Raw genomic sequence first — 24,983 nt, 5'->3', positions numbered from 1 at the left:
GGAAGAAAAACAAATTCCTGATTTGTCCAACCACAGAATCTTCAACCTTCTCATTAAGGCTTTTGCATTTTTTAGGCAAAATGTTACTATATTATTCTCATTCCTATCCTCTCACAGAATTATTTTCTGGTTATGGATATAACAGGACCCAGTTGATTTTTTATAATCTAGTCATTTACTTTAGTGGTTTTAAATCTCTTCCACCATGTTATCTTTCTGCCTCTCTACTCCCTGCCTCCCCACCCCCCATTCCGACACCAACTCTTAATTCTTAATTCCCTTTTTTCTTGTTTTTCCTCACCAGGAAGGAAAATGTCACAGTAAACCCCTACCACTTTGTCTTCCAAAATTTCTAGGAAGCCTTAGTTCTGAGGGTCTTCTTCTTGATGCCTTAACCTTACTTTTAGACAGTTGTCATTATCTTTGTCTAAAGGTCATAGCTAAATTGAATAAAAGGAAAGCTGTGTTTTCCTGTCGATGCACAAAGGCAGTATTGACTTCCCTAATCCAGTTTGCTGAGGGGTGAGAGAATTAAATTAGATATCTAAGCACAGAAATTGAGAGCCTTTGAAAACAAAGATAAGGAGACAAGACTGTATTTTCCCTTTTCCTGGGAGCTCTGGGCTCAAGATTTTGCAGGTGTGTCATCTGATCCATGGCTTGCATCGATCAAAACTGTGCCAATGCATATTTAATTAGCAAGGGGACCCTGGATGCATTATAGCCATCATCCCTATATTGAATGGACTGTCAGACTTTCTGCACACTTCTCCACCCCCACCCTCCCCTGAACCCATGCCCCCTCCTCTGCCTCCTCCCCGTTTGGGAAGCTTCTGCATTTTGTCTGAGCAGCTAAAAAGTTTCTTTGTTTTTAGCTGCTGATGCATACAGCGCCACTGAGGAGAATACAAACAAGTAGAGTCCTAAAGTGTTTATTTGGTCTAGGAAGACAAACTAACCCAATCTGATTCCTTCAGTAAGATTTTCAAACCCTGTAGAAAACCAACAAGAAAAACAAAAAGGAAATATACTGTTCAACTTCACATGTATAACTTGTTTTAAAAGAGTCGGTTACATTAGGATTTAAAAAAAGAAGATTCTAAGACAACGACTTTACTAATAGAATGAAAGAATAAATGCTTTAATATTATGATAGAAAAGTATTTTCTTTTGAAAACTCCCTGTTTTTGATCATTAGAAAGGGCGAGTTAGCAAATCTTTTATTGATCAGTTCAATGTACATGATAAATTTCACCACTCTCACATGAATCTGTCATACCATTAGGAAATCCAGTGAATGTAGAAAAGTTATTTAAGATAGAAGATACCAAAAGTTAGAGCTGGGTGTATTTTTAAGAAGTTTCCAGGGTTTTGTAGGTGGGGATTCTTAAAGTGACAGGAGGTTTGGAGTTTTGCCACAATCAGGTTATTTCATGGGATTATGGTCACCGTTTGTTTTCACACAGGTTCCAAAGCCTGAATATCCAGACAGAGTGTTGTCTGATAAACAGATGTAATGCACCAAGTCTGCTTAGAATAAAGAGCAACAGACTGTGAGCACATGTTTAGGACTCATTTAAACTCATCAGTATAGTCTAGCTCATAGTTCTCTGTCTCTAGTCTACTTTTGAGGTAGCTTGCTGGTGAAGTAACAAGGAATTTTTTTTTTCCTCTGCTACAATTTGCTGTGGAGACTCATGGGAAATTCATTTGCATACATCTTGTTACAAAGACTGACTACTTCCTGGCTTAGACAAAGTGTTGCCTGATAAACAGACTTAACACACAAATGTCTGTCTGGAATAAACAACAGCAAGCTGAGATTTACATTTCCATTATCAGAGATAATCTCTTTCCCAGTGTATGGGAATTAAGAACCTTTTCTTTAAAACCTGGTCCGTGATGCTGATGTTTTAATACCAGAATCATATGTGTATTGGGGTTGATTTTTACAAAGAAATAAAAAACTTGTCTGGATATGAAGATTTATATGGCAGAGGTAAATATACATGTTTTCGGGCACTTTGTAAGTTTAAAAACCAGGTTTTCTTACCTTATTTTATTTGAGCCACATAACAATCCTATTAGGCAAAAAATAAAAATAAAAAAATCAGTGTTATCCCTATTTTACAGATAAAGAAACTGAGATTGAGAGCAGTTAAATTATATAGCTGAGACTTTTGGGACACCATCTTTTTGCCTTTTTATACTCCTTTTAATAGTGAAATATGAGTGCAAGGGAAGTAATACTTAGAGTGCTACATGAACTTAAATAGCATGGTCACCTTTCATAGAGGGCAATTTATTATTTTGATAACATTTTTAACAGTCATCCAGGTACATGAAAATAATGCATATAGATTTTAACTCTGTGATACCTCATTTTCATTTAAAGCATTTTTTAAAAAATGGAAGTCTACAGGGAAATGTTTACTTTAAATGGTATGGTTGGCTATATGGATTGTCTTCGAGTATATATTGTTCTACTTAAGAACTCCAAGATCCTAGTTTTATAATTAATTTTGAGTGTGGAAAAGTGACTAAACAGGAAATGGAGCACAATTCTATGTGATAATGTTGTCATGATGACTTTTTAAGTTGATCTTTGTTTACACAAGTGGGTTGGTGACCAGGTTGACTCAATAGCTTGAGTTCTGAATTAATCAACAGGTCACCATCACCTGTCAACACAGCTCCTCTTATGGGAAAACAAAATTCAAAGTGATTACCTAAACATTTTAGTTTATATGAGTCACAGGGCCTTGTCAAGGAAAATATAAGAAGTTATAAATGTAGTCAGTTCACTTGTTTGCATATCTTTTATAATCACCAGCTTCTTACCATTGACTTCACGTGTCACATCACTGAAAAAGCTGATCATTACTTGAAATCAGCCTCATGTGAAGATTGAAGATTTGACTGAGTCATTTTCAGAATGACTGAATTTGTAATTTTTAAAGCTTAGTAATAATTCCTCTTTACGTCATAACACAACAATAGTTGTGCCATTTTATTTTTTTTTTCTAAACTTGTTAAAACTGTGTATCATTACCCAACCTCCTTGTGCACTTAGAAAAATAACACATTGATGAGTAGGTGATAAGACAGTCGAATCACTCTTCAACCTAAACCATCTTATCATCATATACAGACCCGACTAAACAGATGGGCCTTGAATACCACCATTAATGAAGTACCAAAAAGACTGAATTTCTACAAATTTAATATTTCACAAATTCCTGTTCAGAAAGGCACTACAAAAAGAAAAGCTTGGGGAAAGAAAACAGGAGTAAGCTAGATTATACAATGAACTTGAATAGGTCTTGAAAATGCAGTACACAGGAGTGGCTAAGGGGTGGCTCCCAGAGCAGCTGGTAGCCCCCAGGGTGGTCTGGTGGAGCACTTCCAAGTGGCTGCTGCAGGAACACAGCCCTCGCTCCCATCCGAATCGGGATTAGAGGAGTGAGGACCAATGTGTGCAAACTAGCCTGGGCCTTTTGGAGCTGGGAGTTCCCTCACCACATCTCCCCCACTCCTTTGATAAAGAGTAACTTACTCTGCATACTTTAATTACTGCAGTTACCATGCACACACACATCCAGACAAACACTCTTTCTAGCTTGCTGGGAAAGTTCCAGCAATCAAATTTTATATTTTAAATGCAGTAAAGATAAGATTTCCCATTTAAAGAATTATGGAGTGTTTTCATTTTAAAAGCTTAAAGAAAAAGCTTTTATGGTGTGACTCACCTCATAATTTATCCGTTTTAAAAACTAGGTTATTGTATGTTAATTTTTCATTAAGTGAGCCACAGTTGTGTACATTAATTGACCTTAAATATTGCTTTGGTTATTCACTGAGCTTAAAAGATTTTATCCGTTCTCTGGAAATGTTAATAATAATTGCGTATTTTCAGTGGTCCAGATTTAGTAATGGCATTACAGATTTCTGTTTGTTCTTAAACAGACTGTGATAGATAATATTATATTTAGCTAATGGTGTTATATTTATCAGTGTTTGCACTTAAGCTACAAATTGTGTGTGTGTGTCTTTGTGTGTGTGTGTGTATACACACACCTGAACACAGACATTCTACATTCTCAAATAAGATTTTTCAAATATTTTCCTCATAACTCAGCCTTTAAGTTCATGGTCATACTGGAAAAAAATAGATAATATTCCTAAATATTATAATGTATTGCAAAAATAATTTCATTTATAACTTCAGCAATGAGACTAACAAGCAAAATGTGACTATAATAGTTTGACTTTCTAGTGTTCATTACTGTAATAAACATGTTATAATACTGATTGATCAAAATAGAATAATTCTCAACCTTATGCTACTAATCACAAATAGAATTATTTTTCTATTATAACATCACAGATGTAGAAAAATGAATCCTTTGGCCTGACTCTTTTGCAAAACACTCATTTTTCCAAGCCATAAGAAATGAAAACTTATGTAAATTGTGACTATCGTTAAGGCTACAATTGCACAGAGTAACTGTTTATTATACTTGGAGTGTAATCACCTTTATTCTTTATTTTCTCCTCCCCCAGGAATTTTCTAACTCTTCATTTATTTGCAGTAAAGTATTCTCTCCTGTCTTTGCCTTTTCTTTTTTACACTACAAATAACTCCAACTCTTTTGAGCAGAATTTTTACTTCATTTCTTTCACTTTACTAACTTTTTTTTTTTTTTAGATATCTTCTGGTTTCTTCATATCACCTTTGAGTTTGAGAGATTTAAAGCTGGATACAAAATTCTAATGAAGGCTTTTCAAACTTCATCTTTACCCACCACATTGTGCATGTAGAAAGGTGAAAACGTCGGCTAGATCATTTTTCTAGCGGAACCAGAATTTGTACTTTTGTGGTCCATAGGCTTCTGTTGCTATCCCGTTGACTGAATAGAAATTATATTGATTTATTTTAGGGTTGGAGGGACTGTTCACCAAGTGAGTCTGCCTTTTCTTTATCAAGCTACTCCCAGCAGCAATTGTTAGGGTTTTGAGGCCGTCAACCGACGACGGACTATGGGGGATTTCTCTAATCTTTGTATTTTGGGAATATGTGAACTATTCCTTCATCATTCATCATTTTAGCCTGTAGACATTTCTGGAAGGTCGCATGTGTCAGACATGGTCCTCAGCTCAGCGGATCATAGGAGGTGTGTGAGCCAGCGGATCATAGGAGGTGACTGTCTGTAACTTCTAAGTGCCGTGCAAGGTTTCCAGATCACCCACAAACCAGAGGGATGTGCTTCGTATTCCCTTGCCAGGCACCAAGAAGGGGGACAGTAAGCAGAAAGAAAGGCCCTTTCTGCCATCCATTTTCATCTTAGAAGGCCTAGTCATCTTTTAGGTGTGAGCTTAGTATATTCTTCAGTCACTGACGGTGGCTCCATGTCAGAAAGCTGAACAGCAATTAAGAATTTCTCTCTTCAGTTTAACAGTTATGAACTCCTTGGTTGGACCAGGAACCCTGTGGAAAGTACTAAAGATAAAACAAGAGTAGGAAGAAACTCTTTTCTTTAGGAGCTCAAATCCTCACAGGAGAGAATTTAAAATCACCTTAGTATAGCATATCAATCACACCATAAGAGATGCATGTACAGTGAAAGACTAACTGGAGAGGAGAAAGTGTTTAATTCTGGGTCAAGGACAGGGAAGATTTAGCAATATTGTGTCTTGCCTAAAGAACAAAAAGCACATGGAAGTGATATCTATATTTTTGCCTCACTGGTTTTTACCTTATGACCGTGTTTTTGCCATTCTCACCTTCCCCAAAGGAGTACTGAGGTTCCAGTCTGAAGAAGAACAGAGCTGAGATTGGGGCAACTCAATGTGTATATATGTAGCAAGTTCAGCCCAGTATTTCAGTTCTTGCCTTGTGCAGGTTTGTGGACACGGAGATTAATATGTAAGCATTAGGATTCATTTTATTCCTTTCCCTAGTGATTATATTGATAGTGAACTATCTTTGTCTGAGCACTCCAGCAATATAGCTGTAGGCGCCATAAAAATGCATAGACGGATGGCTACCAGTTCAATTAAGAGGCCTTAACCCAGACTCCTATATGCAAACCCTATCTATTTTAGGTTTAAATTTTTGCTCATAAATTTTTTAAAAACCAAAAGAAACATTGCTTTCCAAGGTTAGGTTGAAGTCTAAGTTTCCTTAAACAAAAAGAAAATCCCTAGATGGGAAAAAAAAATTGATAACCCTAATGTACTTCCTCACAATAGCATTTCCAACCCCATCCTTTAAACATACTTTAAGTAATATTCTCTTCATTGTAATATACAAATCTTCTGGCTTTCAACCAGGGAAGCAGAGAAACTGACTGCCTTAGGAGGAGGGCTCAGGTACAAGAAGGGCATCCAATTCTGTGTAGTTGAGTTTGTTTTCTGAGGCCTCTTAAATTATTCCTGGTGGTAGGAATCAACCAACCATGTGATAATTCTCCAGAAAAGTAAAATGTAGACTAACCTCTACCAAGTATATAAGGGAATTAATTGTAAGCAAATTAATTAATTAATTATAATTAATTAATTATAAGCAAATTAATTGTTAACCTCCATGATGTTTTAATGCAAATGTTTAAGAAAGATCTTTCATTTGTATCAAGTATGTATTGGTAGAAATTAATTTGTAATTCTGGTAATCTGGTTGGCTTCATACATAACAGCATTGGGTGGCCTTCCTCAATGCGCTTCCTCAGCAAAGAGTAGCAGTAGGACTGGGTAGTTTTGCTCCTTCTTGGCTCAGAAAGAAAATGGTATTAAATGGCCCAGGGTAGAAAATAATTATTAAAGTTTCTAGAACATTTACATTTTCTTGTAGATCTTTGGCTTTGCCTATCTCTTACCAGAATGGTGAATTCGAGTATGCAGTCCTCGGATGGATGGCAGTGTTCTAGCTTTTGACTAAAACTAGAGAAATTAAATTCCATTTTCAGTTTAGCTAGATGCCTTCTCCAGTGTTGCATCTGAGCTTTCACGAGAGTGCCTTGGCCCGCTGCAAACCAACTCAGCATTTTCTTGCCACTCAGTCCTTTGCTGTCGGTTTGCTTGTTTCTTTGTGGCATGGAATTTTAAACTTTCTTTGAACATACCTCATAGTCATCTTTTATTGCCGTTCATATTTACTATAATTATGTTATATTTCTGTAAAGGTAGGGTGGCAAACCAAATGTAAACAGAAAGTGGGAAAAAGCAAAGAAATCCACTTTCAGATTATTAAAAAAATATGTTGCTGGGACTCTCTCTATCTCGTTTTGCCTTAATATTAATGGATACATATCAGAAAGATAATGGGATATTGTATATCTAAATTAATTCAGATTAAAAACTGTTTTCCATTTATTCATGGAGAAGTGATTAATTGCAAAGATATTATACCTGGAAATAGGACATTAGCTAGACAATCACATAGAAACTTATGTTTGCTAGTATTATTCCCCAAAAAAGTTATGCTTGGCAAAAATTTATGTATCTGTTCTGGGAAATGACCAAGAACAATTTTAATTTCCCCTAAGGCAACACTAGATATTTTGCTTTAATTATAGTTATAGATATTAATGGTTTAATATTTTCCAGAACAAAAATAATGGAGGCATGTCTTCTCCTAAAACATGTTGAATTACTTCTCAAAATATTTGTTTTAATTTCTAATGGCACAATTATAGGCTTTTTCCCTAGGAAATAAAGAAAGTAGTCATGCTATATTTTTAAATTGTTTGCTATAAATGTAGTATTAACTTCTGTAGTTAAAATTTCAATATGGTCCAATGTAAATTTATTTGCATTTCCAATTTTTAATGCAGGCTTTGTATTTAATTTTTTAAGTTTATTCTGAAGGATTTCTTTAAAAGTTTTTGACTTATAATAATACTTTTTGTCTGTGTCCTCTCTATGGCAATTGTTATAAAATGATAAAGGCTATTACTTTGCCAGACTTAAATAAAAATTCACACCTTCACACATCTTTTGTTATTTGAACCTTTGAGTCAACATATAAGTTTTGCTATAGTCACCAGGCTAATATTATCTGAAAATTTTAAAATAGATGTTTCATTATAGCACTTTCTTATAATTAAAGCCCTCATTTGCTTAAAAGCACAGAGTCTTTTAAAGTAATAAATTAGCATTTCTAGACCTAAGGTCACTAGTAGTGATACTTCTTTCTGCAGTGTCTTCAAGAAAGAAAATAGTGATGCTCTAACTTCATTGCAATAGAAGTAATATTTTCAGTTTAATCACAGTCAAGTGTCATGACTTTTAGACCTTTAATTGAACTTGCAGAAATGTGGTCACATTTCAGACAGCTGATTCTAAAGCTGTGAAGTCAAGGTAAAGTTAGGATTCAAGCTTTCCATAGATACAGAGTTGTTGTTGCTGTTTTTAACTTTTGTGTTGCTTTGAAATAACATTGTAAAGTATTTCAAGTCTCAGAAAATGCTTTACATCAAAAATGTTCACTGAAACATTTTGCCTGATTTTTCTCCCCTTTCCCCCCAAAAGTATTAAAAATATGCTTAATTCTGTGAAATTCTTTTCATTTCATTTAATTTTATCTGGTTTTAAAATTAACAATTACATTAAATTATTCCACTTAGAAATTGTGAATTGAATTTTAAAAAAATTTTTTTTAGTTTAAAAATCTGATTTTTTTTTTAAGTAAAAGAGTTTAATTCTATTAAGGTGTACAAAACCCTATTTTTGCTGATCAGCCCCTAATTTAGCATCTTCCAAATGCATCAGTACAAGAGAAAAATAATTCTTATAAAGTAGGAGAAATTTGCACCTTCAGAAAGACTTCTTTGAGTTTTCCAGTTATTTCAAGTAAATGTGCTAGAATATTAGGACTCTCGTATTTAATGGTGTTAGTCTGCGTAGTCTGTTGCTGGAGTGCAGAGATAAATATCAACAGAACTTGTTACTGTTGTTTGGGTTGCTTTTATATACCAGCTTCAAAATATGTTTTGACACTTTATTATGTTCAGAATCAAGCTTCAGATGGGTGTAATGAGGGATGAAGTCTTTATCAGACTGTAGTATATAAATAGCGGGGAAGAGCAGTTTGGAAGTGGTCTCTCGCTAAGAGAATGGTTTCTGAAGAGCTTCAAGTTATGATGCGCCGCAAAGCAAACACCGCTGGAGGTGTAAACAGACCCGAGCATCCTCTCTGAAGGCACAGGCTGCTGTGGCCGCGTCTGCCCCCCTCTCTCCTCTCTTTCCATCTTCATTTTTCTCATGTATCATGTCATTTCTGTAATGGTCTCATTCTTCGTTTACAGGCTGAACCTTTTGAGAAAACCTGGCACCACTGATCCACTTTCCTTCACAGACCCTGTAATTGTTGGCTGTGTTTTTGTGTTTTTCAGATTCAAGTCAATCTGAAAGTCCCAGCCAGCCCAGTGATGCTGACATTAAGGACCAGCCAGAAAATGGTAAGTTTCGCTTGGGACTCTAGTTGCAGTATTCAGAGTTCACAGCAACCAGCTGCCAACCAAGTACAAGGATGTTGGGGTCTGCCCCGTGGGAACAATGGAGCAACTTCGAGGACTTGGGAGAAACTCAAGAGCAAGTTCTTTGTACTCTGGATCACCTAGCAGCCCCGACACCCCCTGCTTCCAAACACTGTCAGGTTGCTCAGGAGAACCTTAATTCCCAAGGAAGTTGACTACCTAATTAAGCCATGTGAGGTAGGGTTGACTTACCAAGTAAGATTTTTTTAAACAGCATGAGTGAAGAATCATTTTTTTGTTTGTTTGTTTTTTGAGTTTTCATTTTAGTTAATTTTAATGTGGCAAATGCCCCATGGTCTTCTTTACTATGATTTAACATCATTCATTCACAAGTGTTTTTGAGACCTTTGGGAGCTTTGCTAATTACTTTAAGAAAAAAAAACTCTGTCTTTCAAGAATTCTTTTTCACTCTAAATTGTCTAAAATAATATAGTGAGGGTACGAGACAGCATTACATTACTCAATTGCATAAATATATGAATTTTCCGCTGCAGAAACTTTATTAGAATAGGAAGCATATGTTATGCTACCTATGAATATAATAGTATCTGGTAAAATACTAAATTTGTGGTATGCACTGCAAGTACGAAAAAGATTGTTATGGGTTGGAATTTTAGATTAAGACCATCAGTTTCAATAAAAACAGTTTCAATTAAACAATAAAAACAGTTTCAATAAAAACAGAAGTGAACTAGCAGTACCTATTGTATACTAAACATTACATTAAAAAAAATAGCATTGCATAAAAGGCCAAAATATTCTTCTTTGATGATAGAACAAAAGACTCCAATGGGGATGTTTTACCTTGAGGGACCAGTGGGGCAGAATGATACCACTGTGGTTAAAAGCTCAGACTGTGGTGTCAGACTTGCCTTCAAGTTCTACTATGTCTTATTTCTGTAATATTGAATAGGTTATCTGACCTCTCAGAGGATTGATTTACTCCTCTAAAATAGGATAATAATATTACCTACCTGTTGAAGAATTAAGTAAGACAATATGCATAATACATTTATCTTAGTATCTTTCATAGAATTTATACTAACAGAATGTTGGCTGTGGTTCAGTATTACACCTACGACTTTTCTGGTCAATATAAGCCTACCACACTTTGTTTTTCACCTACTTTGAATGACCTCATTCCTTGGCCTTCTCTTCCTTTTGTCGTTCTGTAATGTTGTTCAGTTTTGATCTCCATCTGATCTTTGGTAAGCTGAATTATGTTGGTGTTGTGGCATGGAGGATTACCTTTACCACGTTAGATATCCTATCCCTAATTTTTCAGAATTTGTTTCATTTCTTAAGCCCAGGGATTTCTTTATTACATTTTTGAGATTTAGCATTAAATATGGAATGCCTCGCTATTCCTTTCCTTATACTGGTATTTTGGTGATATTTTCTTTATCAAAATTGTCTTTTTAAAGCAACTTGCAAAAAGAGAGAGAGAGATCTCTGAAGGTTGTTTTTAGTGTCATACACAGCTAAATTTTATTTTTGTTGACATTTTAAAGAGTGATATTTATAGACTAGTTTTATTCTTTATTTTCCGCTTGACTTATAGGTAATGCCTTAAAAGTTTCGTGTTTTTCATATATATTTGTGTATAATCTACCTAAAGATGTATCCAGAGAAATTCTTATTTCATTTTTAAAAGATTTGTGGGCTGTAAGGGTGTGTAGTTCACGTATTTAGGTCTGGCCGCCCCTCTAGCAGGCCTGCGATTCATCTGTCTTCATAAAATGGCCGACAAGCTGTTCACATGCAAATATAAATTGAGAGCATGAGAGCCCTGGCATGGCTTTCTGGAGCTGCCTGCAGTCCCAATATTGTGCGTTTCCTATTCCAAAAAGCAGCTAGGATTGAGCTTGGATTTTTCGGCCAAAGGCATGGAGATAGTAGCCAAGTTCACTTTTAACCCCAAATCACTTGGTGCTACCTGAAAGATTTACGCTATCATTTTGGGGAGATTGTGTGAGTTCAGAGGAAGAAAGTATTAATATCTAATAGATAAAGTAATACATTCCTGTCTCTCAAATTTCTATTTATTTCAAAGAAAAAGAAGTGGAAGCTGCTTTATCTTAGACAGTCCCAGTTGAAAAATCATCAGCCTACTCATTTTCCTCTAACTGCCTTTAGTCAATCTCAGATGAAGTTATGAGAGGAAAAATGATTGTATCTCTTCCTTAAAGACATATAATCCCTAAAGGGACTAAATGAAGCTTTCAGGACTAGGTATTTACACACATTCGATAACTTTCTACTCTCTAGTATTACGTTGATCTAGAGTATTCTCTGTTTTTCATTACTCCAGTTTATGAAGATGAGTTCTGGAGAGGCTTTTGTTTGTTTTGGTTTTGTTTTTTTGTTTTTTTGTTTTTCTTTAAACTGAGTTTTCTTTTTTTAATTTTTTTATTTTTTGAGTTGGAGTCTCACTCTGTCACCCAGACTGAAGTGTAGTGGCCGATTCTGGCTCTGGCGATCCTTCCGCCTCAGCCTTCCAAGTAGCTGGAACTACAGGTGTGCGCCACTATGCCCGGCTAATTTTTGATTTATTGTAGAGATGAGGTCTCACCAAGTTGCCCAGGCGGGTCTCGAACCTGCGGGCTCAGGCATTCCACTTATCTCAGCCTCCCAAAGCACTGGGATTACAGGTTGAGCTACTGAGCCCAGCTTTTGTTTTTGTTTTGAAAGAAGGAACTCTCATAGGTATATCAACAAAGTTCTAAGAAGTTTTGGAATCTTGTTAGATTAAGAAGTGACAGACTCTACTCTTTTTTTTTTTTTTTTTTTTTTGAGTTGGAGTCTCACTCTGTCGCCCAGACTGGAGTGCAGGGGCCGCTCCCGGCCACCGCAACCTCGACCTGCTGGGCTCCGGTGATCCTTCCGCCTCAGCCTTCTGAGTAACTGGAATTACAGGCATGTGCTACCACAACCAGCTGATTTTTTTTTTTTTTTTGATTTATTGTAGAGATGAGGTCTCACTGCCCAGGCAGGTCTCGAACCCACGGGCTCAGGCAATCCACTCACCTCAGCTTCCCAAAGGCGCAGGATTACAGGCTGAGCCACCAAGCCTGGCTAGACTCTACTCTTTAAAGAGGAACTCGTGACTTCTTCCGTGTGTGTGTTTGTGTGTGTGTGTGTGTGTGTGTGTGTGTATGCAAGGGAAAATAATATTCTTTTTATCCTAGCTCTTGAAAAAGGTAATGGGAAACGAATGGTATTTCCCTAGTAAACCATGGAGAATGAATAGACAAATGGTAACATGCTGTTTCATCCAAAACCCTAAACTAGGCCATGTAACTTTACCTAAGTGGATGCAGCTGTTTCTTCCATGTCCAACTAGTCTGTTTTTTTCTATGGAATTTTTGCTTTCTTTTCTTGTACTCCCTTAAGACTGAACTGTAAAAGAAAACAAATCTTTGTCCAATTAGAGCATTAGATGGGAATTTTGAAGGAATTATCTGAAGCCCAGAGATAAAATAACAGAATCTCTGAAACTAAAAATTGGTATAATTGTTTAAAAACCCTGCCTCTGGAGTCAAACAGATCTGAGTTCAAATTGAATAATAGCTGAGTGACTGTGCAAGCTAATACCCCAATCTTGGTGTTCTTATTCGTAAAATAGAAATACTAAAAGAACCTATCTCATGAGCTGTTGAAATGAGAATATACATACAAATAGCATAGTTCCTGGTTCACAGTAAAGACTCAAAAAGAGGTAAGCATTACTGCTCTACAATTAAGGCTTGTCTCATCTATAATGAGCACACATATTCAAGAAGTCAAAAGCTTAGAGGGGAAGGGGATGATATCCAAAATAACCAAGACTTTTAAAGACATCTTTTGTAGATACCTACTCTGCTCTGAAATGTCAGACATATGTTTCCTTCTTAAATCCCCACAATCTCCGTAATGCCACATCTATTTTCCTGTTTAGTTCTAGTCTCACATTCCGTTCATCTCCCATGGGTTTGAGAACCAAGGAATTGCAAGAGTGATTCCTGGGACCTTAGTGGGACCTTCAGAATGAGTGCTCAAGAAGAAAGCAATTCTGGAAAGAAGGGACTCCTAGATGTCTTTGGTTTTAGCTGAACTTTTCCTTGGCAAACCAAATAAAATCTGGACTATTAAAAACTATAAGCTGATTATGGGTAGGACTTAAAAATCTTTTTAAAAAAGTCTTACAGAGCACCTAGCTGTGTGCCTTGAATTAGTGGGTACCTAGTACTTATTTACTCAGTGAATAAAATTAATAAGAAAAGGAAGATATTGGCATCATCCCCAAATATTTTTTGAGTGTCTGTTCACTATTGATTTACCAGTAGATTTTTAGAACAAAACAAAACGCCCTGGAGAAGCTGAAAATCTAATTTGGGTATGAGGAGGTTGTACCCAGACACATGGACATGGATATGACTAATAGGTCTAGGAACCCAAAACTGGGGGCTGGGTACTAACAGCCATGGAAATCAAGTTGTCCCTCTCCCTTTCCTGCCCCTCCGCCTTCAATGAGCAGGTGTGGTCAGGTGTATGCAATATAATCATGTTAGTTTATGCTTGATGCATGATTACCATAGGGAATCCAATTCAGACAGAGTTGATCGGCATCATTCATTTGGTCTTCTTGTAAATTGCCGAAGCGTTCTCTCTGGCTTTCTGAGAGCTCCTTGTTTGTTGGACTTTGACTTAGAACACCTAAGTAAACGACCTTTGTGAATTCCCATGGTATACTTTGGCTACTTTAAAAGTATTTATGGGACAGACCATTTACAGTGCCTGCTTGACACAAGAGGGGACCCCCAAAAATACCCAGAATTACTTACCCCTGCTAAGTAAGTGTTCTAGTAATCCATCGGCCTCAGTGTATTGGCTAGCGTTGTTGTGAGAGGCTGCATTCGGCTTCAGTGAATTTTTTTTTTGGAGAGTCTCAGCGAATTTGCTAATTTCATGATGGATGATTTATGAGTGCACCTGCCCATATCGTGCTGAATGTTCAGCAGTTTTTGACCAAAATACGGCATGACCTCCATGTGCCACACTCCCTATTCACCCGATCTCTCTCGGAGTGACTTTTTTTGTTTCCTTGGCTGAAAAAAGTCCTCAAAGGAAAACGTTTTGCCAATGTGGAAGAAGTGAAACAAAAAACGACCGAAGCACTAAAAGGCATTCAAATCGACAAGTTCAAAAACTGTTTTGAGCAGTGAAAAAAAAAGTGTCTCGATAGATGTATTGTGTCAGACAGAGAGAGTACTTTGAAGGTGACTGAAGTTGAAACGTGTAAGAATCAATACACAATTTTGTATAAATAAATTTTGGGTTTTTTGGGTCCCCATTGTATTTACAAAACCTGTGAACAGTCCTTCAAAGCTCGCACTCTGTGGTGCCTCGTCAGGTCAGTCATTAATGAGGGAAAAGCTCACGGGATAGCCTTTCTACTTAATTCAAGGCACGCTTCTGTAGGGACACACTGAGTCAATGTCTGAGGCAACAGCATAGGCTAGCATTGGCACTCTGAAAGCATACCCCCCACTGAGTCTCACTGGTTATCAGTGAAAGCACCCTTAACTAGGAAAAAAAAAAAATTGGGCCTCCCTTGACAGAAAAAGAAAAGCTGTGTTCACATGGTTCCACCCCCCCCTTCTATTTACTATCTTGCTTCCCTTCTATTCACTAAGATAATAACTTTATCTTAGTGGTTTTTAAAATGGGGCATGTGTAGCAAGAAATCAAAGTTGGTGTTTAGTTTTTTTTTAGACTTAATAACATTTGTTCCTCCTCATTTCTCTGGTAGTTGCACATATGTTGGTGGCTTCAACCCTCCGATGGGTCTCTGCAATCAGTAGAAGGCCATTAATCATGATGCTTGCCCCAGATTTTGAAAATTTCCAGCTCTACCTGCCAATTTGAAAACTACCCTGGAGTATTGGTTGAGTCTAGCATTTGTGTTCACCATCTTCAATTATGACAAATCCACCCCAAACTGTTAAATGAGGTATCATTGTTAAGTGTTGCAAGATGAACTAGGAATGCACTTCTCTTCAGCCACTATTGCTGATATTGCATTTGTTGTCATTTAACTCATTGCTGTTCACGTTATGAATTTTTAATATTTGTAGAATAACTTTTAAGGCTAATGACTTCCTGACTTAAGGTTTATATGTACAGTTTACTTGGCAGTTTGGGGGTAAGATAAGAAAACTATAAATTTCTTTTTCTCTTCTGGAAAAACATTATTTTATCTGATAATATTCTCTTAAAATATTGCAGCCTCTCTTGCTTAATATTTTTAATTGTTTTCACTACCTTCTCAAATATATAGTATATATGTTACAATATTGTAATATTTACATAGAATGAGAAATAAATGAATAATTCCAAAAATAAAATAGATTAATCTCAAACAGTAAAAATTGTCACTGCTGGATGAACTGCTTGTTTTAGGAACTGTTTTGATTAGTGTGTTATTTAGTTGGGTGATTTTAGGAATTCTGGTGGCAAGGCAACCTTAGAGTTTGTATTTTGCTGGGAAAGAAGGAGCATTCTAGCACCATTGACTTGTAAATACAATTTATCAATATTTCATAATTTGTATGACTTTCTTTTACAATTACCCAGCAACAGTTATTCTCTGCTGTGTTCTTTCAAAAAAACCCCGCAGGGACAGACACAGTAGAGTGACCACCAAAATAGCAGCCATAACAGTTATGATCAATATTCTAAAATATGTAAAGGTCCCAACTCAGGGAGGCATTAAAACCTAAATGCCTTCTGGTTTCCAGATCTGTATAATTAAATTCTGACTGATGAATTTTCAGCACTGCTATGGAGCTAGTTTCTCTTCTTTTTTTTCTTTTTTTTGAGTTGGAGTCTCACTTCGTTGCCCAGGCTGGAGTGCAGTGGCATGGTCACGGCCACCCCAGCGTTGACCTGCTGGGCTTCAGCAATCCTTCCGACTCAGTCTTCTGAGTAGCTGGAACTATAGGCATGTGATCCCATGCCCAGCTATTTTTTATTTTATTGTAGAGATGAGGTCTCGCCAGGTTGCCTGGTCTGGTCTTGAACCCGCGGGCTCAGGCAATCCACTCACCTCAGCCTCGCAAAGTGTTGGGATGACAAGCTGAGCCACCGAGCCCAGCCAGTTTCTCTTCTTTAAGAGACCAGGGAACGAGAATTTTGTTTGATCTGAAATTTCAGTCTGAAACTAGATGAGTTCCTCCTTCTTAAGCACGGTTAGCAAGTGTGACCCATCATTGCTTGCAGAGGCTCCTTAGAAATGCCTCCAGACAAAGGGACTTGAGTCTTGCCTTGTGAAAGATGAAGTTTCAATCAGTCCAGGTCAGGGGCTTCCTTTGGGAACACCACGTGATCGAGTCGGCTGAGTGTGGCCCACAGGGTCCAGTGCAGCTAAGGAGCCTTTTCAACTAAAATGGGGGTGGAAGGAGATTTATAGCCATTTAAAGAAGTAGTCTTACCCTCACCTATGAGGGGCATTTTGTTGTCTACACATAGAGGATAACTAGCTGAACGGACTTTAGGTTAGTTGGCTAGTGGCCAAAATAGGAAGTGTTTTAGACCCCATTCCCCAGATTTTCAGCTTCTGAAATGGGGACTGGCTGGGTGGTCTGTGTTAGACACCTTCCCCTCCCCCCTCCAGCCCCTCACACAAATGGTTACAGAGGAAAGAGAAGTAAAGGGATTTCTTTCTGGTCCTCAAACTCATTTGTGCTTGTGCCTCTTGTCCCAGGAGTGCCCACTGAACGTTATGTTCCAATTAGAAAAGCATTTTTAAGTGTTTATTTACCATTTCTATGATATTGTGTAACTGTAGACGTAGATCTAGATTCTAAACATGTAAAAATAGGAAGCAATACAATTTATGCAGTCTTCGAATTGGGCTCAGAAAAGAAATCAAATGAGGGGCCGTCATCAAATCACAGTGCGGTGGAAGGCACACCTGGTGTTTGGCTGCAGCTCCATCTGCTACTGCTCTGTTTTCCCTGTGATCTACGCCTGGAACTAGTACAACAGGACCCTCAGACAGAGGTAGCCTTAGAAGGACCACTTCTAATGGCCACTTTCCCTACCTTCCCATCAATTACAGATCAGCATGGGGGAAGGGTGGGCAGTAGGGGTCAGGAAGTGGGTATGAGCTTTCCTTGCCACAAATAATAGGGTCATTTCTGTTCTTAAATTTGAATGTGAATGTGTTGTGTTTTTTTTCTTCAGTCTGTATATTATTATTTGGGGGGGGAAGAATTATCCATTTGTGAATAATATTAGTAAACCGAATGTAATATAAATAATTTATTTGGGGATTTGGAGTCACTAATCTAGATTGATTAGTTGTCTGCTAGAAAAATTCATGTGGCCACAAGGATTTCTGGCACCTCTTCTCCCTACAGCTTCCCCATTCTTTTTTTCTTCTTTAGGTTTTACTCAGCTCCAGGCAACTCTGTTCCCCTGGCATTCGCTTGTCGTTAAAGAAATCTACAGGGACATGGCAGATAGAGATTGGGGGAGGAGCAATATTTACCGCAGATTGCTCTGCCCCATCTTGGTTGTTAATTTCTATACTTGGTTGATTTTAATCCAAAGGGAGCAAGAGAGTCTCATATGCCTTATCCGCAGGCATCATATGGCGAATGTCCAAAAAAAGAAGTATAAAGGATACTGTGGCAAGACCCAGCAAAATAGGAATAGCCTTCCAACAATCTCTCCATGAAGGAAAGTCAGTGTTTTCTCAGATCTCTGTAGGTATTTTGCAACGGGAGAGCTTCTCAGCAAGCAGCACTTGTAAACGCAAAGATGAACAAGAAGCAGCCAAATCACAGCCTCCGAATAGGTCAAATTAGCAAAGGAAAGTTGCCATTAAAAGCTCGACACTGAGGATCTGTTAAGGGAAAATCAGTTGTCCAAGTCACTTAAAGACTTGTACCTCAATTCTCTCATAAGTAATTTAACAGATAGTTATTAAGAATCTGCCGGGTACGTTTGGACTGTGTATTGGACATGTTGAGGGAATACAGAGATGGATCAGCTGTCCTGTTCTTGAGGGCCTGATAGTCTACTAAAAGGAGAAAAGCATGATGCATTCATTCATTCGACAGATATTTATCAAGTGCGTTCTAAGAGGCAGGTGTGTCCTAGGCACCGCAGTGAGCAGAGAAGAGATAATCCCGCTCTTAATTGACCTTACCTTCTCAGGTGAGAAGATGGACAATAAAGTACCTAATACACATGTCATGTGCCAAATGGTTCTCAATGCTGTAAAGGAAAATAAAACAAAGGGAATAAGGAAGAGAGGACGTGGGTGCTATTTTCCGTAGGGTGGTCAGAGAAGGCCCTTCTGATCTTTTGACATTTGAGCCAAGGCCTATACGGTGAATAAGTGAACCATGCAGTAGTATCAGGGACTTCTGCTTTAGGAAGAGGGAACAGTATACATTTCCTGAAATGTGCTGGAGGAACACCTCGAGGGTGATGGGATGACTTGAAGGGCACAAGAGAGGGAGAGAATAGTTGGAGATGAGAATAACAGGAAACCAGATGATATTGGACCCTATAGGCCACGAAGAGGATTTGACAAATCCGTGGTAAGCCATGATACACCCTAGAGGAATGCACATACCAAATCCAATCATTTCTTGATACAGTGGATATGTCCTGGGCCTCTGTGACATGGTAGTCACTGTTCTAGATGCTGAGTGTCCAGCGGTGAGTAAGACAAGAAGAAGGTTTGGTATGGAGTGGCGGAAAAAGGCCTAATTCACAGCATTGCTAAGGAATGAGACTTTCTCATCTGCCCTGGCAATATCTTTTAGTATCCTCAAAGTTTTTTCCTTAGTCATGTGTTACTAAAAGTTCCTTGCCTGAAATATTTGGCTTCACATACCCAGTGGTGTACATGATCTCTTTTTCACAATGGAGGTCTAAATCTGTGGATTTCCAGCTTACCCCTCATCTCATGACACCATTAGATCATAAACGCCTAGGTCTCAAGTGCATTAACCATGAAGGTTGATTTTGCTCCCTGATAGTTACCAGATTTAGCAAATTAAAAATAAAGATGCCAAGTTAGATTTGAATCTCAGGTAAAGAATGAATAATTTTTTAGTATCACATGGGACATACTTATACAAAGTATTCATTGTTTATCTAAACCAATTCTTGTATTTTATCTGGCAACCAGTCCTAATTCTCTACATATTCCCCCATGGAGGTTTCATCGGTAATGGTAACAGAAGCATATGGGAAGGTCTGATTAGTCTGTGATGATTTCACTGATCACAAAGGGTCAAACCTCTGGAATTGAACCCACTGAAAAATGAAGCCTGGGAAGAGTGCTACCAAGTTCTAATGACTTGACTGCTTAAATTCCATTCCTCCCGCATCTGCTGGTACCTAGCCAGTTTTCCTAGAACAATAAGCCACTTGTCAGGCACAGTCAATAGGTACAATACAATAGTTGAGAGCCACTCAGCCCATACAAGGAAGTGTATACGTTTAATTAGTAGTATATTTACTGAGTAAGCCAGTGGGACAGTATGTGAATCACAATATCCAGTTATTGCCAGACTGTTTGCTTCACGGAAGATGATGGAAATAGCAAATCAGCCAAGTAATAGAGCACTTGGAATTTCTTTAATTCAAAGATGAAGTAAAAACACTTCAGATAAACTTGAAAATGGAAGGGGCCATATTTTTCATGTGCTATGTAGAAAGCTAAATGTTTATCTTTTCATTTGTAATGGGGACTACTTTGCTAGGTATGACAAAACTTGTCTGAAGATGTTAGGAAAACGGTATGATCTTTGAACCTCCTACTTTAAGAAAGAATGACGTTCACAGATTCAGAACGTCATTCTGAAAATTTTTGGAAAATTGTGTTAAATTCTATTGGGTTTTAGAGCCAGATGATGACAAAAGTAAACATTTTTGGTGCTAATGATCATGATAGTAGCTCACGTTCATTGTGCACTTTCTGTGTGCTGGCATGTGAGTTTGGGTCTTCCAAGAATAGTATGTTCTGATAGGATCAGATGCGCAAAAATGTATTAGGTTGATGCCTGTAAAATATGAAGGGGAGGGAGCAGGAGTAGACTGGGAGAACCTTTAGGCTGGAATACAGCTCTGATACCTGGGAAGGGAATGGGGAGGAATGGGGGATTGGGTTGGAAGACTCCCAGATAGCAATCAGCTTCTACGAAAGTTTTGGCCAGGTCAGTAGAGAGTCCCTGAGCAAAAGCCACCTGTCGGAAGAGTTTTGTGTCCCATAGGAACGGGCCTGCATTGCTATCCTCCAGTCATGGACTGGAAGCAGCCTGGAGAAAGTGTGGTGGACAAATGTGGTAGACCCAGAGGAGTGGCAGCTGGTGCTGTCAGGCAACTGTGTCCTTTGTAGTGGGAGATCTGGGTGGCTCATTTTTATTTATGGCCACTGTGTAAGGGCTCTGTATTCGTGATCTCATATAACCTTAATGTAATCCTCTGGAGATAGGTGCCCATTTTACAGAGGAGGAAACGGAGACGTACAGAATTTAAATAGCTTGCCCACAGTCAAAAAGGCATAAAGAGTGTTCAAACTCAGCCCAACTACACAGTATAATTGCTCAACCATTACACTGTATTACAGAAAGAATGAAATTTGCACTTTGGTTCCATAATTTATTGATTTTATAAATTTGAGCAAGTAATTTACACTCTTGGACTTTTGTTTTCCAATTTGTAAGGTGGATGTCATCACCTTCCCAGGAAATGAGCTTTTGTTGCTATTTTGTTCTGAGCTCAAACAATACTAGTTCCTTTTCCTTCCTCTTGTTTTTCTCTCATCTAGGATTGTCATCTCTTCCTTTTTTCCTTATCTCATCTTTCCAGGTATCTGCCTCAGCCTTGCCCAGGCACTCACAGGCTTCATTACATCCTCAGGACAAGCAGGACTGTTTCTGTGTGAGTTGTCTGTCTGTCGGCATGCAGAAAGTGCCCAGCAATTGCCATGATCCAAAACAGATACCAAGAAAGTGTAGCTCACTTTCTCTTTCATTCACCTCCTGCCTGGTGGATAGGAACCAGGCGCTACAGGACATCTTTTTCTTATTTTAAAATTTTGTGGCAAAATAATATTTTTAGGGGAAAAATTATATTATTTAAAAATGAACATTCTTTGTTCCTTTTTCTACAGTCTCATGGATTATGAGTATATGATTCTTTAATGGAGATTTTTAAACAGTGAACTAAATTTTCATTTGATTTTTCTGCTGGAGGTGGAGAGCATAAAACGAGGTTAGTTGGTAAGGTATTTATACCAGCTGCCATTATGTTTGTTGGATGGCATAAAACAATTATGATTGTCAATAAATTTGAAAGTGTTTCAATTACAAAAGATGTAGGAATATAGTTTTATTGAACACATAAAATGTTTATTTTCATTCCCCGTTTGTCGGGCAATACAAAAGAAATTTGCACCTCATCCCTTTCATTTTAGATTTCTGAATTATTTAGAAGAATCGGTTAATTCTCCATTTCAAGTGAGCGAGACAAAGTTCATTAGGATATCTGATTCCTAGCATGTCCCACATTCGCAGATCATGTTAACTCCATAGAGAAGTGTATCTTCTTTTAAAATTGCAAATGCTGTCCAAACTGAAAGCTTTTCCATTTAATGTACTGTCATAGCTTTGAACTACAAGTAAGATCCTTAACGATGGGAGAGGAGGGTGGAGGGCGGGGCTTGGGCTGGGGAGGAAGCACCTTGTTGTCCAAGCTGCAGTCAATTCTTTTTTTTTTGAGTTGGAGTCTCACTGTGTCACCCAGACTGGAGTGCAGTGGCCGCTCCCGGCCACCGCTGCCTCGACCTGCTGGGCTCCGGCGATCCTTCCTCCTCAGCCTTCTGAGTAACTGGAACTACACGCGTGTGCTACCATGCCCAGCTAATTTTTTATTTATTGTAGAGATAAGGTCTCGCCAACTTGCCCAGGCGGATCAATTCTAAAAGTAACAGTGAAGAATGTGTGGGTCCTTTCAGTTCCAGTGACACTGCAACATGGTATCATGTAATACATACACATAAACCTCAGCACACACTCCACCAGTGGTTACCAATGGTTACCAACCGGTGGGCCTTGAAGGGTGCCAGATGGAAAATCTTAGAAGAAATTATGCACTTTTCCCTCTTGATCAAGCTACACTGACTGAAGATTTTTCCTTTAGACTCTGTGCTTGTGAACTCACTGATTCTCTTACACTTCCAGAGACCCTGGCAGCTGGGGTTTGGATTCATTTAATGAAAGGTGGAGGAGCAATGGATTGTCTATTATTTTTTTTTAATGGTAAATGAAATGCTTTAAGAAATTGGCTCCATGAAAGAAAATTATTACAAGATATCCTGAATAGTAGGAAGATACATAAGAATCTGTTGTAGACAATGGTTAATAGCCTTTAATTTTCTCTCAGAGAAGAGGAGGAGAGAAGAGGAAAGCAGGTGCCAGTGTCAGCCCGTTGTGACTGGTGGTGCGCAGGGCCTGCCTGTTATCTCTAAAATATGTCCCTTTCCATGGTTCTTTCAGCAATGCCTATTGAATTCAGCTCTGTGTGAGCAGAATTGCTAGGAGGTCAATGTGGAAAGCAGCTCAGAGTAGGAGACTCAGCACTTCTTTATGGCAACTGGTCAAGAAGGCATAACTTTGAGACACAAGATCCCAACACAATTTGGGAGCCTAATCCTGTGCATTGTGTTGAATATTTGAGTGTTGGGGTTCAGATCTCTTTCTATGTGGATTCTTCCTGTGCATTCATAAGAAAGGCAAGAAAATTGACAAGTCAAATAATTCTGCATCCTGTACACTTTAAATCACTTGAGTATGTTGCCTTAATTTAGCATAATAATTCTAAGAGGTAGAGGATGAGGAAAATGTGGCTCAGGGAGGTTGAGGCACACATCCACAGTCAGCAGCAAAGGAGTGCTGGGAGACAGTGTCCACTGTCTTCCTTGAGAGCCTTGAGGCAAAACAGGGATCCTGGACAGTGATGTACTTTGAAGTGTTTTGAAATGTACTATGCTCAGAAACTGTAATAACCTCAAATAATTTGTATTATTAGGTTTTCAGTGTGTTTTCTATGTGTTCTGTCTCCCCATCCCAGCGAAATTGTAAGCTTTCGTCAGAGAATAACCATAGCACATAATGACATAGAATGATGGTGGCCTAATTATGCCAATTAATGATGTTATATAATATAGTGCATAATGTAGGTATTATATTATAATGTGTAACCTGTAGCTCTTACAGACTACGAGGCTTTCAGCTGAACACCGCCCCTGGAAACAGTAACGTGTCACAACATGCTGGCACTGAAACCAGAAAGAGAGAATCTGCAGAATTCCACATTTCCCTCAGGATACCTCACGCACCGTGGGTGATATGTGACCTGCTGACATAGGCACCAAGTGAGGGAGATGGCATTATTAGGAATTAGTTTATCATTATTTTTTAGAAGCTCTGGTGTTTTCTTTGGGCACCTTTGCTTTGTGTTTTGAGGAAACCGCTATTCTAGATTATACATGCCATGAGGGCCAAAACTAGTGTTGGTGTTATAGTGCAAACGTAGTGTCTTGGCACTCAATGAATATATATATATATGTTTTTTGTTTTTGTTTTTGTTTTTGTTTGAGTTGTAGCCTCACTCCATCACCCAGGGTGGAGTGCAGTGGCATGGTCATGGCCACCCCCAGCGTCGACCTGCTGGGCACGGCGATCCTTCTGCCTCAGCCTTCCAAGTAGCTAGAACTACAAGTGTGTGCTACCACGGCCGGCTCATTTTTTAATGTATTGTAGAGATGAGGTCTCGCCAAGTAGCCCGGGCTGGTCTTGAACCCACGGGCTCAGGCAGTCCCCTCGCCTCAGCCTCCCAAAGTGCTAGGATGACAGACTGAGCTGCCTAGCCTGGCCTCAATAAATATTTTTAGAGTGAATGAGTAACTGAGTAAATGAGTGAACAATTGAATCTTTTCCTTAGGCAGTTAATGTCTTTTAAGGGGAAAATGATATATAATCATAGGTTATTCCCCTCCTTCCAGTCCATCGTTTCTTAATCATGCACACATTTATTAATATATAATCCCTGTGCCAAGCAGTGGGGATAAACATTAGTGGGTTGCAGACCCAGTGCTCATCAAGTCCATATTCCAGTGAGGGAGAGAGATACGTGGGCCGATAGTTGCCATAAAATGTGACTGTGATCTCCTGAAGGTACTTGGTTTGTGTTGGGGGCCTATGGGAGGTAGGTAAACATGATAAAGGCTATGTAAGAGGTAATAGGCAAGTTATAGGTATTCAAAGAAGAGCTTATTAGATATTTGATCTAAATGCTGACGTGTAATAGAAGTTCCTAAATGTTACCTAGGACCTTCTTGTACCCTATCATTAGCTCAAAATGGCCATTCCACAGCCTGAG

At 38.3% G+C, this 24,983-nt stretch overlaps 1 protein-coding gene across 3 annotated transcripts in view; it reads left to right on the top strand.

Moving 5' to 3' along the window:
• NFIA (nuclear factor I A) overlaps window positions 1-24,983 on the top strand; it is a 375,784-nt gene that overhangs the window by 183,376 nt on the left and 167,425 nt on the right. For all 3 annotated transcript variants that reach the window (XM_021715778.1, XM_008064535.2, XM_008064534.2), the window contains exon 3: window positions 9,393-9,458. In XM_021715778.1, coding sequence (XP_021571453.1) covers window positions 9,393-9,458 — 66 coding nt within the window. The remainder of the gene's footprint in view (window positions 1-9,392; window positions 9,459-24,983) is intronic.

The sequence above is a fragment of the Carlito syrichta genome, unplaced genomic scaffold (assembly GCF_000164805.1).
Source record: "Carlito syrichta isolate Samal-C Ts95f unplaced genomic scaffold, Tarsius_syrichta-2.0.1 Scaffold307669, whole genome shotgun sequence".
NCBI lineage: Eukaryota > Metazoa > Chordata > Mammalia > Primates > Tarsiidae > Carlito > Carlito syrichta.
Note: the sequence above shows the minus strand (reverse complement) of the source record. Positions and strands in the feature narration are given on the sequence as shown.